This window comes from Pimephales promelas, chromosome 17 (genome assembly GCF_988280905.1).
Source record: "Pimephales promelas chromosome 17, fPimPro1.hap1.1, whole genome shotgun sequence".
NCBI lineage: Eukaryota > Metazoa > Chordata > Actinopteri > Cypriniformes > Leuciscidae > Pimephales > Pimephales promelas.
Genome location: NC_142785.1, coordinates 304,510 through 320,534, shown reverse-complemented (window position 1 = coordinate 320,534; position 16,025 = coordinate 304,510). Strand labels below are relative to the sequence as shown.

General features: G+C 45.4%; 1 protein-coding gene across 2 annotated transcripts in view; it reads left to right on the top strand.

The window, feature by feature from the left end:
- dnah9 (dynein, axonemal, heavy chain 9) overlaps positions 1-16,025 on the top strand; it is a 79,663-nt gene that overhangs the window by 31,183 nt on the left and 32,455 nt on the right. For both annotated transcript variants that reach the window (XM_039653769.2, XM_039653768.2), the window contains 17 exons: positions 869-1,026; positions 1,636-1,774; positions 2,554-2,841; positions 6,173-6,383; positions 6,454-6,581; positions 6,672-6,780; positions 7,549-7,696; positions 8,103-8,277; positions 8,458-8,631; positions 9,105-9,312; positions 10,273-10,438; positions 11,111-11,213; positions 11,995-12,234; positions 13,582-13,743; positions 13,921-14,117; positions 15,291-15,453; positions 15,706-15,829. In XM_039653769.2, the coding sequence (XP_039509703.2) occupies positions 869-1,026; positions 1,636-1,774; positions 2,554-2,841; positions 6,173-6,383; positions 6,454-6,581; positions 6,672-6,780; positions 7,549-7,696; positions 8,103-8,277; positions 8,458-8,631; positions 9,105-9,312; positions 10,273-10,438; positions 11,111-11,213; positions 11,995-12,234; positions 13,582-13,743; positions 13,921-14,117; positions 15,291-15,453; positions 15,706-15,829 (2,893 nt within the window). The remainder of the gene's footprint in view (positions 1-868; positions 1,027-1,635; positions 1,775-2,553; positions 2,842-6,172; positions 6,384-6,453; positions 6,582-6,671; positions 6,781-7,548; positions 7,697-8,102; positions 8,278-8,457; positions 8,632-9,104; positions 9,313-10,272; positions 10,439-11,110; positions 11,214-11,994; positions 12,235-13,581; positions 13,744-13,920; positions 14,118-15,290; positions 15,454-15,705; positions 15,830-16,025) is intronic.

The following is a 16,025-nucleotide window of genomic DNA, read 5'->3' as shown; positions in this document are numbered from 1 at the left end:
ATTTTAGTTTAATATAGAGTCTAGGCCTTCATAAAAAAGGCCTTTTTGAAGAAAATTAGCACGATCAGGTTACAGTATAGAGAAAAAGCGTAGAGTCATGGTGTAACCACTAGATGGCATGTACAGCTCTCTAATGAGAGGCATGTGAATTCCCCAGCTGTTTATGAACACATTTTTTGTTGTTGTTGGTGGATTTGAATATATAGTTGAAACAATCTCAAAAACTATTTCTTATAAAAAAAATTGACAAAAAACAAAAATTCAATTTTTTTTTTTTTTTTTTTTTTACAATTTCCCATTCATTTCCTATGGGGGTCAGTCATTTCCAAAAAAATGAAATTTCAACATTTCAAAACAGAATTTTTTTTTTAAAAGAGCACCTGAGGGTTAAAGGGGATCGCTATTGGTGCGGCGTGACCTCAGGGTGAAACGAAGAAACTGATCGATGGAAAGAACTTAACAATTATTGTGACATGCTAACGAAACAAACCAATTAAAAGCCAAGCAATGCTCATTGCAAGCTTCTTTATCAATGTATTGCAAAATAGTCAAACGTCCAGAAATATAAAGTGTTCAAATGTGCAATGTTCATTTCAGTAGCAGTTTCTGCATCGTAACATTGGCTTCATGGGAACGGTGGATTATGGGAAGCGATTTAGCTGTTGAACACAGTTCAGTCAGTGAGATTACGGCTTCTCCAGATGTTCATCTCAGAGCTAATGGCAGATCGTTCTGACTAAAACCGTTTAGTGTTGTAAAGAAAATGAATGTGATTTTCCTTGTGATTTATTCTCACTCTCTCATTGGTTCTGAAGAGCACGTAACACATGTTCTGTGTCGTTTCTATTGTGAATGTATGATCCATCAGGTCAAAAGTATTCAAGATGCCATTCGAGACAAGAAGAAGCGGTTTAACTTCATGGGCGAGGACGTGAACCTGGTCCCGTCGGTGGGCATCTTCATCACCATGAACCCTGGGTACGCCGGCCGGACCGAGCTGCCGGAGAACCTCAAGGCTCTGTTCAGGTGAGATCTGTGCTGTCAGGGTCTCAGATATGATGAGATGTACTTTATCCTGCTTATGAGGAGATGGCATGTTATAACGTTTAAATTCATTTCGACTGTCCATATCAAGCGATGGTCTGCATTCATAAACACATTTTGAGTTGACGCTGCAGATTCACATTCAGCTGATGTTCCAGGTGTGGTTGTCCATCACAGGCCTTCAGGTGTTGATGGACGGGCGGCCGGCGGCGGTTTGGGTTTAGACCAGAGAGAGCCCGTTATTATAGATGACAACTGAAACTGCATATTTCACACAAACTGTATGATATTTTAAAGAGCCACGTTGAAATTGTTTTCTATAGTAGGCTACCTTGTGACATACTTATGAAATATTAAAGGCCACAACATAGTGATAGAGCGCCCGTTTGTAACAAACACACATGTGGAAAAATGTATATTTCCCATTCTGTCAGTAATGTGACCGATCCACCAAACCACACCGCCTCCGGCATCCCATCAGGCCTCTGGTGTCCTCGGGATGGGGACGGGTCAGCCGCAGTGTGAGAGCCTGAGTTACTGCAGGCTCACAGTCACGATGTTGTTCTGTGTGTGTGTGTGTGTGTCCTGTAGGCCGTGTGCGATGGTGGTGCCAGACTTCGAGCTCATCTGTGAGATCATGTTGGTGGCAGAGGGTTTCATCGAGGCTCGACTTTTGGCCAGAAAATTCATCACCCTGTACCAGCTCTGCAAGGAGTTGCTCTCCAAACAGGTTGAGAAGTGTTTCTGCCGTATCCTGTTCAGTAGGGTTGGGTATCGAGAATCGAGTATCGATTGGAACCGGGACTAACTTTTCATTTTTTCCGGAATCGTTCAAAAGTTAAAATTTCGATTCCTAGTTTCGATATTCACAGTCCGCCGAGCGGAAGAAGAAATCACTGAACAACACCAACGAAGAAGCGTCTACCGGAAGTGTTGGCATAACCGTGCGAGTCGAACATGAGTAGCTTACATCGGCGATCCAAAGTGTGGCTTCACTTTTCTAAAAATAACGAAATCTCGGCAAAATGCAAAATTTGTGACAAAAGGAGTATTTTTACAGAAGGAGTATTTCCTTCAGAAAGGCCGTTGGTTAGCAAGGTTAGCTAAACTTTTTTGACCCCGCCTCTTAAAAGAATCGGAATCGAGAATCGTTAGGAACCGGAATCGAAACAAGGAATCGGAATCAGAATCGTTCAAATTCAAACGATACCCAACCCTACTGTTAAGCGGCCGCTGCCGTTACGCTGTTCTCACAGAGGTTTAGCGTTAGCCCGCAGCTGTTCTGACCAATGGTTACCCGTCATTGGGACTTTATTTGAATGCGATGTTATGAGACACCCAATTGTTCTCTAATAAAAGTGCCGTCAGTCCCACGGTCATGGTTCTGTGACTCTATCAATAGTTTTGGTGCGCACTGTGACATGTGAATTGGAGAGCCCATATTACTGTGACAGGCCTGCGGAGGCAGCTGATTGGACTGTCGCTGAGGCTCTTGTTTGTCCGTCGCAGGATCACTACGACTGGGGTCTGCGGGCCATCAAGTCGGTGCTGGTGGTGGCCGGTTCCCTGAAGAGAGGAGATCCACGCAGACCCGAGGACCAGGTGCTGATGAGGGCCCTGAGAGACTTCAACGTCCCGAAGATCGTGACCGACGACATGCCGGTGTTCATGGGCCTCATCGGGGACCTCTTCCCGGCCCTCGACGTGCCCCGCAAGCGGGACATGGACTTCGAGACATTTGTCAAGCGGTCCGTGCTGGACCTCCAGCTGCAGGCCGAGGACAACTTTGTGCTGAAGGTGAGGTCAGGTGACACGCTTCACTGTAATCACCACAGTTATCAGAACCTGAAACCAAACTGTTCAAGAGCAGATTAACTACATCTACAGAGCATTACATATGCAGATCCATATTTGGATTTGTTCACTGTTTTGTGATAGAAGTGAAATCGTATGGATTTGTGACAGAAGAACACAGAAGTAATTCACTGCCGTGGCTGTTTTTGGTAATGCGCCTAAACAAAACCTCAATATTTCTCATATTAACTTTGAATTTGAAACAGAACTTGGTTAAACATATGGCTTTTTAGACTCCACATAGCTTATATTGTGTTTAAAATAAAAATTGTACGGTGCATTTGCTTTACAGTAAGTATACACACACATTGAGCTGTAAACAAGCTCACTGAAATGGAAAGAAAACTTGATAATCTCAAAATGATGATTGGTTTGATGAGAGATTGATTTAATACTACATGAGATCATTATCAACGGGTCGTTCGGATCCTCCAGTGTGTTTTGGCCCAGTGGTGTATAAGAGTGAGGTGTTTTGAATGTGTGTGTGTGTGTGTGTGTGTGTGTGTCCAGCTGAACACTTTGAGTGAAGATGGGAAATTGCTGTCGTTTCATTCCGCTCACATTCTCTGTCCCAGACAGCCTGTCAGTGTGTGTGTGTGTGTGTGTGTGTGTGTGTGTGTGTGTGGTTAACGTACAGCTGGATGCCGTGGCCCGCCGTGTTTAAACTGCTATTGTTTGTGGGGGAAAAATGTGAAAGTCCTGATCAATGCCGCTCTCGCATCTCTCTCAACTTCCCCTCTCCTCCGGTTGCATTATCTTCCTTTCAGAGCCATAAACCGCTGTTGTGTTTCAAGCAAATACACATTAGTGTCAAAGCAGTCTGCAAGTGGATGTATTGGACAAATCAGAGATAGCAGGAGTTACAGTGTAATGGAGCCTCAGGTGCCGGAGCGCCGCTCTAATGTGGGGCATCAGGACGGGGTCGAGATATCAGGGGAAATAAGTGCAATCTCACACGGGTCAAAGAGCCACAGCAACACCACCTCAGCTGTCCATCAGCCCTGCACGCGCGTTTAACCCCGCCACAGTCTGCCATTAGCCATCGCCACACACACATCAGACCAAAGCACCAATCAGCAAACCCTCCAGCGCCGACGGGCCGCATCAATGCCACTGATTGAACATGCCATCAGTCCAAGAGGAGGATCTCTCGGGGCAGCCCATCTGTGTTTAAGTGTTTATCTCCGAGAGCTCCTCAAACACACACCTGACGGAGGTTCGGCCGCTCACACTGATCATGTGGCGGTGAAAACGTGCGGCTATATTTGTTATGTTTAAGCAGACCTTTTAACTCTTTCTTTTGATATATCACATGGTCAGATATTCAAAACATTCATAAATACCACATAAAGCTAAATATTGAAACATTAAGGAAAATATTAGAAGTGCTGGAGCTGGTCGGCAACTTCCTCCAATTCGCTGGCAGGGAAAGAGTTAATGACTTTTTACATGTATTTTTTTAGGCGTAATAAATTGACTTTATTTATGTTAAAGCACAATACTAAACAGATGTGGTAAAATATTGAATTTATTTTTATGAAGTATTACTGACGAAGCTACATGTGAGCAGTGCCACCGTTAGCAGTGAGTAATCATCGTGCGGTAGCGGAGCTGTGACGCGGATCTGCGAGCGTTGGCCTGTAAACCACACTTCTGATGTTCTGATGTTCTGATGTTCTGATGTTCTGATGTTCTGATGTTCTGATGTTCTGATGTTCTGATTGGTGATGTTAGTGGTGCAGAACTCTAATGATTCAACTGTAGCGTTTAGATTTCGGGAGAGGAAACAGAGAAGTGTTCTGAAAATTAATCACACAATAGCTACTGCACTGAGCCCAGAGCGGTGGATGAGGACTCGGCCTGGAGCTCAACTCTACACCAGTTCAGTTCAGCTCAATTCAGTTTAGTTCAGTTCAGTTCAGCTCAGTTCAGCTCAGTTTAGTTCAATTCAGTTCTGTTCTGTTCAGTTCCATTCAGTTTAGTTCAGCTCAGTTTAGTTCAATTCAGTTCTGTTCTGTTCTGTTTAGTTTAGTTCAGTTCAGCTCAGTTTAGTTCAGTTCAGCTCAGTTCAGTTCAGCTCAGTTTAGTTCAGTTCAGCTCTGTTTAGTTCAGTTCAGCTCAGTTTAGTTCAGTTCAGTTCAGCTCAGTTTAGTTCAGTTCAGCTCAGTTTAGTTCAGTTCAGCTCAGTTTAGTTCAGTTCAGCTCAGTTTAGTTCAGTTCAGCTCAGTTTAGTTCAGTTCAGCTCAGTTTACTTCAGTTCAGCTCAGTTCAGCTCAGTTTAGATCAGTTTAGTTCAGTTCAGCTCAGCTCGATCAGTTTAGTTCAGTTCCGTTCAGCTCAGTTTAGTTCAGCTCAGCTCAGTTTAGTTCAGTTCAGTTCAGTTCAGCTCAGTTTAGTTCAGTTCAGCTCTGTTTAGTTCAGTTCAGTTCAGCTCAGTTTAGTTCAGTTCAGTTCAGCTCAGTTTAGTTCAGCTCAGCTCAGTTTAGTTCAGTTCAGCTCAGTTTAGTTCAGTTCAGCTCAGTTTAGTTCAGTTCAGCTCAGTTTAGTTCAGTTCAGTTCAGCTCAGTTTAGTTCATTTCAGCTCAGTTTAGTTCAGTTCAGTTCAGCTCAGTTTAGTTCAGTTCAGTTCAGCTCAGTTTAGTTCAGTTCAGCTCTGTTTAGTTCAGTTCAGTTCAGCTCAGTTTAGTTCAGTTCAGTTCAGTTCAGCTCAGTTTAGATCAGTTTAGTTCAGTTTAGTTCAGCTCAGTTTAGTTCAGTTTAGTTCAGTTCAGCTCTGTTTAGTTCAGTTCAGTTCAGCTCAGTTTAGTTCAGTTCAGCTCAGTTCAGCTCAGTTTAGATCAGTTTAGTTCAGTTTAGTTCAGCTCAGTTTAGTTCAGTTCAGTTCAGCTCAGCTCAGTTCAGTTCAGTTCAGTTCAGTTTAGTTCAGTTCAGTTCAGTTCAGTTCAGTTCAGCTCAGTTCAGTTCAGTTCTGTTCAGCTCAGTTTAGTTCAGCTCAGCTCAGTTCTGTTCAGTTCAGTTCAGTTCAGTTTAGTTTAGTTCTGTTCGGTTCTGCTGCTGTTATACGGCGCTGGGGAAATCACTCTGTGTTGTTTTTGTTCTGAGATGTTTGGCAGGACGTCACGCTGGTGCTGAGGATGGATTCAGCCAGCCAAGCTAGTTTGTCTCTCGTGTGTGCGGCCTAAAGCACAAAACATCAAGCAAAGCAGCGTTGTGTGTGTGAGTGAGTGTGTGTGTGTGTGAGTGTGTGATGTGTCTCTGCTGTTGTTCTGCTCAGGTGGTTCAGCTGGAGGAGCTGCTGGCCGTCCGTCACTCCGTGTTCGTGGTGGGAAACGCCGGCACGGGGAAATCCCAGGTCCTCAAATCTCTCCACAAGACGTATCAGAACATGAAGCGCAGGGCGGTCTGGGCCGACCTCAACCCTAAAGCGGTGACCAACGACGAGCTGTTCGGCATCATCAACCCGTCCACGCGCGAGTGGAAGGACGGTGAGTGCCTGTGTGTTTCCCAGCGCTCCATCCCGGAGTGTGAGACTGACCGCGTGTGCTGTCCCCGCAGGGCTGTTCTCCAACATCATGCGCGAGCTGGCCAACATCAGCCACGCCGGGCCCAAGTGGATCGTCCTGGACGGGGATATCGACCCCATGTGGATCGAGTCGCTCAACACAGTAATGGATGATAACAAGGTAGAGCCGAGACGGCCAGAACGCACTCAGATGTGTGTGTTAGCATGAGCCTGACCCCCAGATGTGTGTGTGTGTGTGTGTGTGCTGTAGGTGCTGACGCTGGCCAGCAACGAGCGGATCCCGCTGAACCCCACCATGAGGCTCGTGTTCGAGATCAGTCATCTCCGCACCGCCACGCCGGCCACCGTGTCCAGAGCCGGTCAGAGCACACACACACACACACACACACATCAGCTGAACGTCTCAAACACGGCCTCGGCAAACTCTAAAATTATTAACTGGAATTAACTAAGAATGAACTAAAACTGATATTAAATAACTTAAACATAAAAAACTAAAACAAATAAAATGACAAAAGCACATGACGAAAGGACTAAAAATTAACACGAAACTAAAAATATAAAAATAAAAGTTACAATATTAAATAGTAATAATAAAACGTACATATATTTAATTAAATAACACAGATCCTCTAAGTTGGAGCAGTAAGTGTGCAGCAAATATAAGAAATGGTCACAGATATGTTAATGGAATTTAATTTATATTTTAACATATAAATATGAGATTGTAATGGAGTTTGAGGACCTGTTGTTAATCACGCTAACAGAAGACTAGTGCAGGGCTGTTGCTGAATACTGTAGTGATGTGTGCCGATGTACAGGAAGTGCACAGCTGAGGTCACGACACTGCACTTCTCCAATCACAAGCTTTGCTTTTTGACCAAACGTGTCATTGCTGTTTGATGAAGGCAGTGTTGCATCCGTCCGTCTCACACACTGATTCACTGATTCAGGATTAGACTCTTCTACAGAGGAACATGAGAACATTTATTTAAATTTATTATAATTAAAACAAATATAGTCAATATATATTTCAATTTATTATATTTTAATATTTTATTGAGATTTTTATGTAGTTGTTTGTTTAGTTTGTGTGTGTGTGTGTGTGTGCCGTCTCCTCCACACAGGTATCCTGTACATCAACCCTGCAGATCTGGGCTGGAGCCCGCCGGTGTCGAGCTGGATCGACCGCAGAGAAGTGCAGTCCGAGAAGGCCAACCTCACCATCCTGTTCGACAAGTACCTCCCATCATGCCTCGACACGCTCCGCTCAAGGTCTCGTTAATATTCACCAGCGCCATCACTGAGTCAGCCGCATCAGCACCAGCTGATTAATATTCATGAGCTCAATGTGCTCCATCCACCTTCACCTGTGCTACTTTACTGACTCTTAGAGGTTTATTACTTATCAGTGTTGTGTTTTTCTCATTTGTGTTCATTTTTAATACAGTGTTCTTATTATTATTGTAGTGCATCAAGTTAAACTAATGAAAATGAGAAGTGTTGCCTTGGTAACTAGCTTTAGTTTAAGGTTTTTTATTTTATTCCGGTGGTGAAAATGTTTCTTTTTAATGGCTGTAGTTTTAGCAGCAGCACAGGTCCAACACTGGAGTGTGTGGAAGCGGCTCGTGTGTGTTTACATGTGTGTGTGTGTGTTCTGATGACTGATGGCTGTTCCCAGGTTTAAGAAGATCATCTCCATCCCAGAGCAGAGTTCGGTGCAGATGCTGTGCTTCCTCCTGGAGTGTCTCCTCGTCCCAGAACACACTCCTCCTGACAGCCATAAGGATCTGTACGAGCTCTACTTCGTGTTCGCCGCCGTCTGGGCCTTCGGAGGAACCATGTTCCAGGATCAGGTGTGTGTGTGTGTGTGTGTGTGTTTCGGAGGAACCATGTTCCAGGATCAGGTGTGTGTGTGTGTGTTTCGGAGGAACCATGTTCCAGGATCAGGTGCATCTCCTCTGGCTTTACTCCTCATGAACACTGCCTGCTGTAACACTGTGTGTGCGTGTGTGTGTGTGTGTGTGTGTCTGCAGCTGGTGGATTACAGGCTTGAGTTCAGCAAGTGGTGGGTGACGGAGTTCAAAAGCGTGAAGTTTCCGGCTCAGGGCACCGTGTTCGATTACTACATTGATCCCGAGAGTAAGAGGTTTGAGCCGTGGTCTAGAATGGTGCCGCAGTTCGTGATGGACCCGGAGATCCCCCTGCAGGTCAGTACCGCTCGCATCATGAGGAGCCGACTCTCGTCACCAAGTCTTAGTCATTTTGTTGTTGAAGGTTGACGTTTATTTACTTCTCTGCTTAGCAAGATGAGGGAATTCATGCAAAACTTGATCAAAGTTTAAAAATGAGCCTTTTTAAAATAAGGCTTTATAGTTATCATTATTTTAGTTCATCGTTGATATTGGCCTTGTCTGAAAGTTTGAAATTACTTTGAAAAACTTGAAGATTTTACTCAAACCACTCAATAAAATGTGATTAACATGCATCGCTTTCGACCGGGACGTTTGGTAGTTTTGATCGTCCGGTTTAGCAGAACCGTAAGTTGGACCCGAGTCCGAGCCGTCTGAGAGATGATGGACAGATGACCTCACTATAACAGCAGATGTCTGATAGATCCTCAGGGAGCGTCAGTTCACACACACTGGCCCGACTCAACGCTGTGTGTGTGTGTGTGTCTCAGGCCTGCCTCGTCCACACCACCGAGACCATCCGCGTGCGCTACTTCATGGACCGGCTGCTGGAGCGGCGGCGTCCCATCATGCTCGTGGGCAGCGCTGGCACCGGGAAGTCGGTTCTGGTGGGAGACAAGCTGAGCGCTCTGGACCCGGACAAATACGCCATCAAAAACGTCCCGTTCAACTACTACACCACCTCAGCCATGTTACAGGGTACGTGTGTGTGTGGCAGATCCGGCTGATCTAAAGCGGGCTCTCGGCTCCGGGCGTCAGCTGTTTGTGTCTGTCTTTGCCATCTGTGTGTCTGAGATGCATCACTCCGCATCATGTGACGTTCACACACTTGCTCCTGTCAAGCCGGACCAAACCACGTTCAGAATCTCACGCTTATGTTCTGATGTTATCTGTGCTTTGGGATGAGGGTTCAGGGCCCGGAACGGTTAGAAATTATTACAATTATTAATATTCAGGAGCTTCATATAAACTGAAATGTGATTTTTTTTTTTCAATTTATTTTATGTTATAGTTTGCGATTTTTGCAACCCTGCGTGTTTAAATACAGTTCAAATCATGATTTTATGATTTTTGTAATTTTCTAGCAAGCACCAAATAAACATCAATTTTTTTATTTTTTTTATTTTTAGTTTATTTAGATATTGCTAGAAAATACCAAAACGTACAGAAATATATTATATAATATTTAAATCTTAATGGACAACTAATGGAAAAACTTAATGGAGTCACAAATTAGTCCAAATATTTACTATAGATTTTTTTTTTTTTACAAACACTTGAGAAACATGATGAGCACAGTTTGTGTAAATGATTTCTTCTGATCATGCTGGTCCAAAATATGATGCTTCTCTGGCGCCACAATTAACAAATGCAATGTTTTTTAATATTATAAAAATGAATATATTCATCAATTCATGACATAAAAAATTCATTCAAACTTTTGCACACTGAACTGAATATCATTTCAACAGATTATGAGAACAATGGCAGGTCAAAAGCACCATTTTATAGGCTTGATAGACATTAAATGGATTTTGTGTTAGATCATAGTTTATAAAGCAGACAGCACTGAGAGATCCTTCTCATGCGCTCGCTATAGTTTGCGTGTGTGTGTTCAGTGTTAGCCAGGGATGTTCTCACGAAGCCTGTTCCCCACAGCGGTTCTGGAGAAGCCCTTGGAGAAGAAGGCGGGCCGCAACTACGGGCCGCCCGGCAGCAAGAGGCTCGTCTACTTCATCGATGACATGAACATGCCGGAGGTGGACGCGTACGGGACGGTCCAGCCGCACACCCTGATCCGCCAGCACATGGACTACAACCACTGGTACTGACCGTCACATGACCATCTTCATCTTTCCTCAGTGTGTGTGATGTTGCTCCAGTTCTCCTCTACATCAGTGTCAGTGTTCCTGAACTCCTGAAACGCCTCCATTAGTCTCGAGTCACAATATTCCTCATTATAATAATTAATGCGCAGAATAAAGGGGCGTGGCCTGGTTGAGTTAGTTAGTAGTGTGTTAAACTGGCGGTTATGGAAAGGGGCGGGGCATTTCACAAACACACTCGACCAATCACAACACACCGCTCCAGCTGACCAATCAGAGCACAGTGTGCTTTTCAGGAGGAGGGGCTTCATGGAGACAGGAAGTAAACAGAGCGTTACTGACAGACTGGGAAGAGAGGAGCCGCAACAATGGAGAATATGAGGAGAATAATCAGGAGAACCTGTTCTAGGAGAGTAGAAAACAACATCACGACTGTGTAAAAGGGCAGAATCGGCCTGAAGAGGCTCTGTGTCTTCTGTCGGGATGTCAGTGTTCTGTCCCTGAAAGAGACGCACGTGTCCTGTTGGCTTCTGTTAGATGGGGGTGAGCAGGAGAACAGCTGAAGATGCTGTATTTCTCTGAGCCGCAGTGGCTTTAGTGCAGGACGAGGTGTGCATACAGAGTGTGTGTGTGTGTGTGTGTGTGTGTGTGACGGAACACTGTGTCCTCAGGTACGACAGGAGCAAGCTGCAGCTGAAGGAGATCCACAACGTGCAGTACGTGTCCTGCATGAACCCCACCGCCGGCAGCTTCACCATCAACCCTCGCCTGCAGGTGCTCACTATCAGTGTCAGATCCACACACACACACACACACACACACACACAGACATGCATATATTAGTGTAAGCTCCACACACATATGTGCATACAGTCATAGATACAATCAATTGTTAGGGTTGGGTATCGTTTGAATTTGAACGATTCTGATTCCGATTCCTTGTTTCGATTCCGGTTCCTAACGATTCTCGATTCCGATTCTTTTAAGAGGCGGGGTCAAAAAAGTTTAGCTAACCTTGCTAACCAACGGCCTTTCTGAAGGAAATACTCCTTCTGTAAAAATACTCCTTTTGTCACAAATTTTGCATTTTGCCGAGATTTCGTTATTTTTAGAAAAGTAAAGCCACACTTTGGATCGCCGACGTAAGCTACTCATGTTCGACTCGCGCGGTTATGCCAACACTTCCGGTAGACGCTTCTTCGTTGGTGTTGTTCAGCGGTTTCTTCTTCCGGTCGGCGGACTGTGAATATCGAAACTAGGAATCGAAATTTTAACTTTTGAACGATTCCGGGAAAAACGAAAAGTTAGTCTCGGTTCCAATCGATACTCGATTCTCAAAACCAAACCCTATCAATTGCTGTTGTTTTTTGAATCAAATAAATACAGCCTTGATGAGCAAAATGGACGTACCTGTATTTTAAAAACATTAAAAATCTTACCGATCCCAAACTTTTGATTGTTAGTGTATATCTAAATGCTTTTGAATGATTTTGTTTGGTGTAGTGTCTCAAAGCTGAAGCAAAGGCTTAATGTGCATGTGTTGCGTGTGTCTCAGAGGCATTTCTCGGTGTTTGCGCTGTCGTTCCCCGGGGTGGAGGCGCTGAACACCATCTACTGCAGCATCCTGAGCCAACACCTGAGCGGAGACGGCTTCGCCTCGGCCCTGCAGAAGAGCAGCGCTCAGCTGGTCACGCTGGCACTCGCCCTCCACCAGCGCGTCTCCGCCAGCTTCCTGCCCACCGCCATCAAGTTCCACTACATCTTCAACCTCCGCGACCTCTCCAACATATTCCAGGTACTCGCACAACAACCTGCCATCCCAGCAGCCGCTCTGAACGCTCATAATCTGTCCTGTGTGTAATGTTGCATCTCTGAGCCGTGAGTGATGCCAGGCTCGAATGACTGATGACTGAAAGGCAAAGCTGGTGGTTTGAGATGAGCTGTGGATTATTGATGAACTGGAATAATAATAGAGCTTCAGATGTGACGATCAGCTTCTGATGAGCCGAAATGAATAATGAAGTAATCCATGGCATCTTTTCATGTCACATCCTGGCAGATGCGGGCAAAGCCATTTCATCCGTGAGTTAAAAGTAACGTCAGGGTTTCTGCGTTCACGTCCACCTTTGAACTGCGGCTCTCCTGTCCCAGCTCGACTTATCGTGCTGGATTAGACAAACGCTCTTTAGGTTTGATTGGTTTAAAGCGGCTGTACTGGTGTAGATCTGATGAGAGTGGAGAGAGCGTGACCTGTGAACCTGCTAATGAAGCAGAATGACACGCAGCTGAAGGAACATTTGAAGATCGGCCCTTAGTTCTGCCTTACTAACTGCGCTCACAGCTCACGCTCCCATCCTCCTCGTGTTTCTGTGCTGGAGACGTGTGTGTGTGTGTGTGTGTGTGTGAGAGCGCTCCGCTGTTTCTCAGACCGCTTTAATTAGTCTGCGAGACGCAGGATTGGACGCCTCGTGTTGCACCGAGAGGAACCCAAAGGCCCAATCCGATCCCTTTTGTTTTTGTGAACGGTTTAAAGAAATTAAAAGGAAGTGTATTCGCCCCTCAGCCAAGAAAAGTTCAGTTTGTAATAAAGTTCAGAGTGTTGAGACGCCGCCGGCAGCCACTGTGCTTCAGCACGCGGAGTGACGGCAGCCGTGTGTGAGAGACGGCTCAGATAATGAGGCTCCGCTGAGGACGTGTGTGTGTGTGTGTGTGTGTTGGCACTGGGCTCTCAGAGAGACGTGTGTGTGTGTGTGTGTGTGTGTGTGTGTGTGTGTGTGTTGGCACTGGGCTCTCAGAGAGACGTGTGTGTGTGTGTGTGTGTGTGTGTGTGTGTGTGTGTGTGTGTGTGTGTGTTGGCACTGGGCTCTCAGAGAGACGTGTGTGTGTGTGTGTGTGTGTGTGTGTGTGTGTGTTGGCACTGGGCTCTCAGAGAGACGTGTGTGTGTGTGACGTGTGTGGAATATTGTGGATTATAAGACGAACAATATCTTCTTTCCCGAACGCCCCAGTGGTCCAGCAGTGCAGTGTTGTGTGTCTCAGTGTCTTGTCTTCGTTTTATTGCGGTTTTAGAAAGTGGTGTGCAGTCTTTAGAGATTAGAGATGCTGGAGACGCGGCGCTGACCCTTGTGTCGTTCCACTGCAGGGAATCCTGTTCACCACGGGCGAGTGTGTGCGCACCCCGCAGGACCTGCTGAAGGTCTACCTGCACGAGTCCAACCGGGTCTACCGGGACAAGATGGTGGACGACAGAGACTTCGCCCTCTTTGACAAACTGCAGGCAGACACGGTGAAGAAGGTCTACCAGGTGAGAGAGTGGAGAGATCCACACACACACACACACACACACACACACACAGTTCCCGTTGGTTTAAGAGGAACATCAGTTGTCATTCGGCTGAACTTGAGCTCCTTCCCACAAGGCAGAGCTCTGAACGTTAGTTAATATTTGATGGAGTTTGAAGGCGGTGTTCATTCCCTGTAGGACGTGGAGGAGACTCTGGCGGAGACCGCAGCCATGAACATGTTCTGCCACTTCGCCACGGGCATCGGGGAGCCCAAATACATGCCGGTGCAGTCCTGGGGGAGCCTGAACAAAACCCTGCTGGAGGCGCTCGACGGCTACAACGAGGTCAACGCGGCCCTGAACCTGGTTCTGTTCGAGGACGCCATGTCTCACATGTAAGACGGCAGAGACGAGCCTCTCGAACTGCGCTGAAACCATGTGTTGTGCTGCTTTTAAACGCTTTAAACGTCATGTGTACTGTAGTCCAACCTTTTTAAAAGAACATTCATTTTATTTTTCTCTTTCCTGTTGAAAACTAGAAGTCAATATAATAAGTTAATTTCAGTATTTAGAAAGCAAAATTAAGTTGTTTTTTTAGCTAAAAGTCCCTTAAAGGGTTAGTTCACCCAAAAATGAAAATTCTGTCAGTATTTACTCACCCTCATGTTGTTCAACCCCGTAAGACCTTCGTTCATCTTCGCAACACAAATGAAGATATTTAAGATATTAAGATCGCTCCTGCATACTAGTCCATAGGCTTCTTGAGGGAATGGGATCGAAAAGTCATTAAAGACATCGTTAAAATAGTCCAAGTGACTACAGCGGCTCAATCTTAACTTTATCAAACGACGAAAACACTTTTTGTACGCAAAAAACAACACAATGAACGACTTTATTTCAACTATTGGTTTATTTCTCCCTCTACGTGAGTCAGGCTACTAGTTTAATAGCGTAAGCTTCTGTTATTGTACGTCACACGCATCACACACACATGACCAGCGCCGGCCAAGTGAATAGTTGAAATAAAGTCGTTATTTTTGTTGTTTTTTGCGCGTTGATAAAGTTAAGATTGAGCCCCTGTAGTCACTTGGACTATTTTAACGATGTCTTTAATGACGTTTCGAGTCATTCCCTCAAGAAGCCTATGGACTAGTATGCAGGAGCGATCTTAATATCTTAAATATCTTAATTTGTGTTGTGAAGATGAACGAAGGTCTTACGGGGTTGAACAACATGAGGGTGAGGAAATACTGACAGAAGTTTCGTTTGTGGGTGAACTAACCCTTTAAAACTAATTCATTGACTAGAACCCATTGATTGGATGATATGTACACGTTTTGCACGTCCGTAGTTGTGACAGTGCAAATCACTGGTCAATATTTGACCTTTGCTCTTCCCAAACTCTACTGACAGCATTATCAGTTTAATCGGCGTGGGAATAAGCTTCAGATCCGTTCGGTGACTGGCGTAAAATAAGAGTTTGTTGAATTGCCCCGTCGTGTTAGGGTTATTCTGTGTGATGAAGCTGTACTGGTGACCTCTGACCCCTCACGTTCTCTCCCGCTCAGCTGCCGGATCAACCGGATCCTGGAGTCTCCTCGCGGGAACGCTCTGCTGGTGGGAGTGGGCGGCAGTGGGAAGCAGAGCCTGACGAGACTGGCGGCCTTCATCAGCTCCCTCGAGGTCTTCCAGATCACGCTGAAGAAGGGATACGGCATCGCCGATCTAAAGGTTTATTAGCCTGATCAAATATTCATGGTCTCGCTGCGACTCCACACAAAAGTCTGAGAGATAAAGCAATAATTATGGAGGTCACAGAGGAGCTCTTGAACACAATATGATGCGGCACATTAGTGTGTGTGTAGCTCATCAGCTTTCATGCCTGTAATATGTTTGACTTGCACTGTTCTGCTGGGACTGATCCAGCGTAGCGCAGCCGCTGGTGTGTGTGACGGGTGTGTGTGTGTGTGTGTGTGTTCTCAGAGCGATTTGGGGGCGTTATACGTTAAAGCTGGCGTGAAGAATATTGGCGTGGTGCTCCTCATGACAGACGCACAGGTCGCAGATGAGAAGTTCCTAGTGTTGGTGAACGACCTTTTAGCATCTGGTAAGCCTGTGTGTGTGTGTGTGTGTGTGTGTGTGTGTGTGTGTGTGTGTGTGTGTGTGTGTGTGTGTGTGTGTGTGTGTGTGTGTGTGTGTGTGTGTGTGTGTGTGTGTGTGTGTGTGTGCGCTCTGCCAGATGATTTTCTCATGTGTGTTTGTGATGACATGACTGGCAGTAAAAACAAAGATTTTAATGTGCT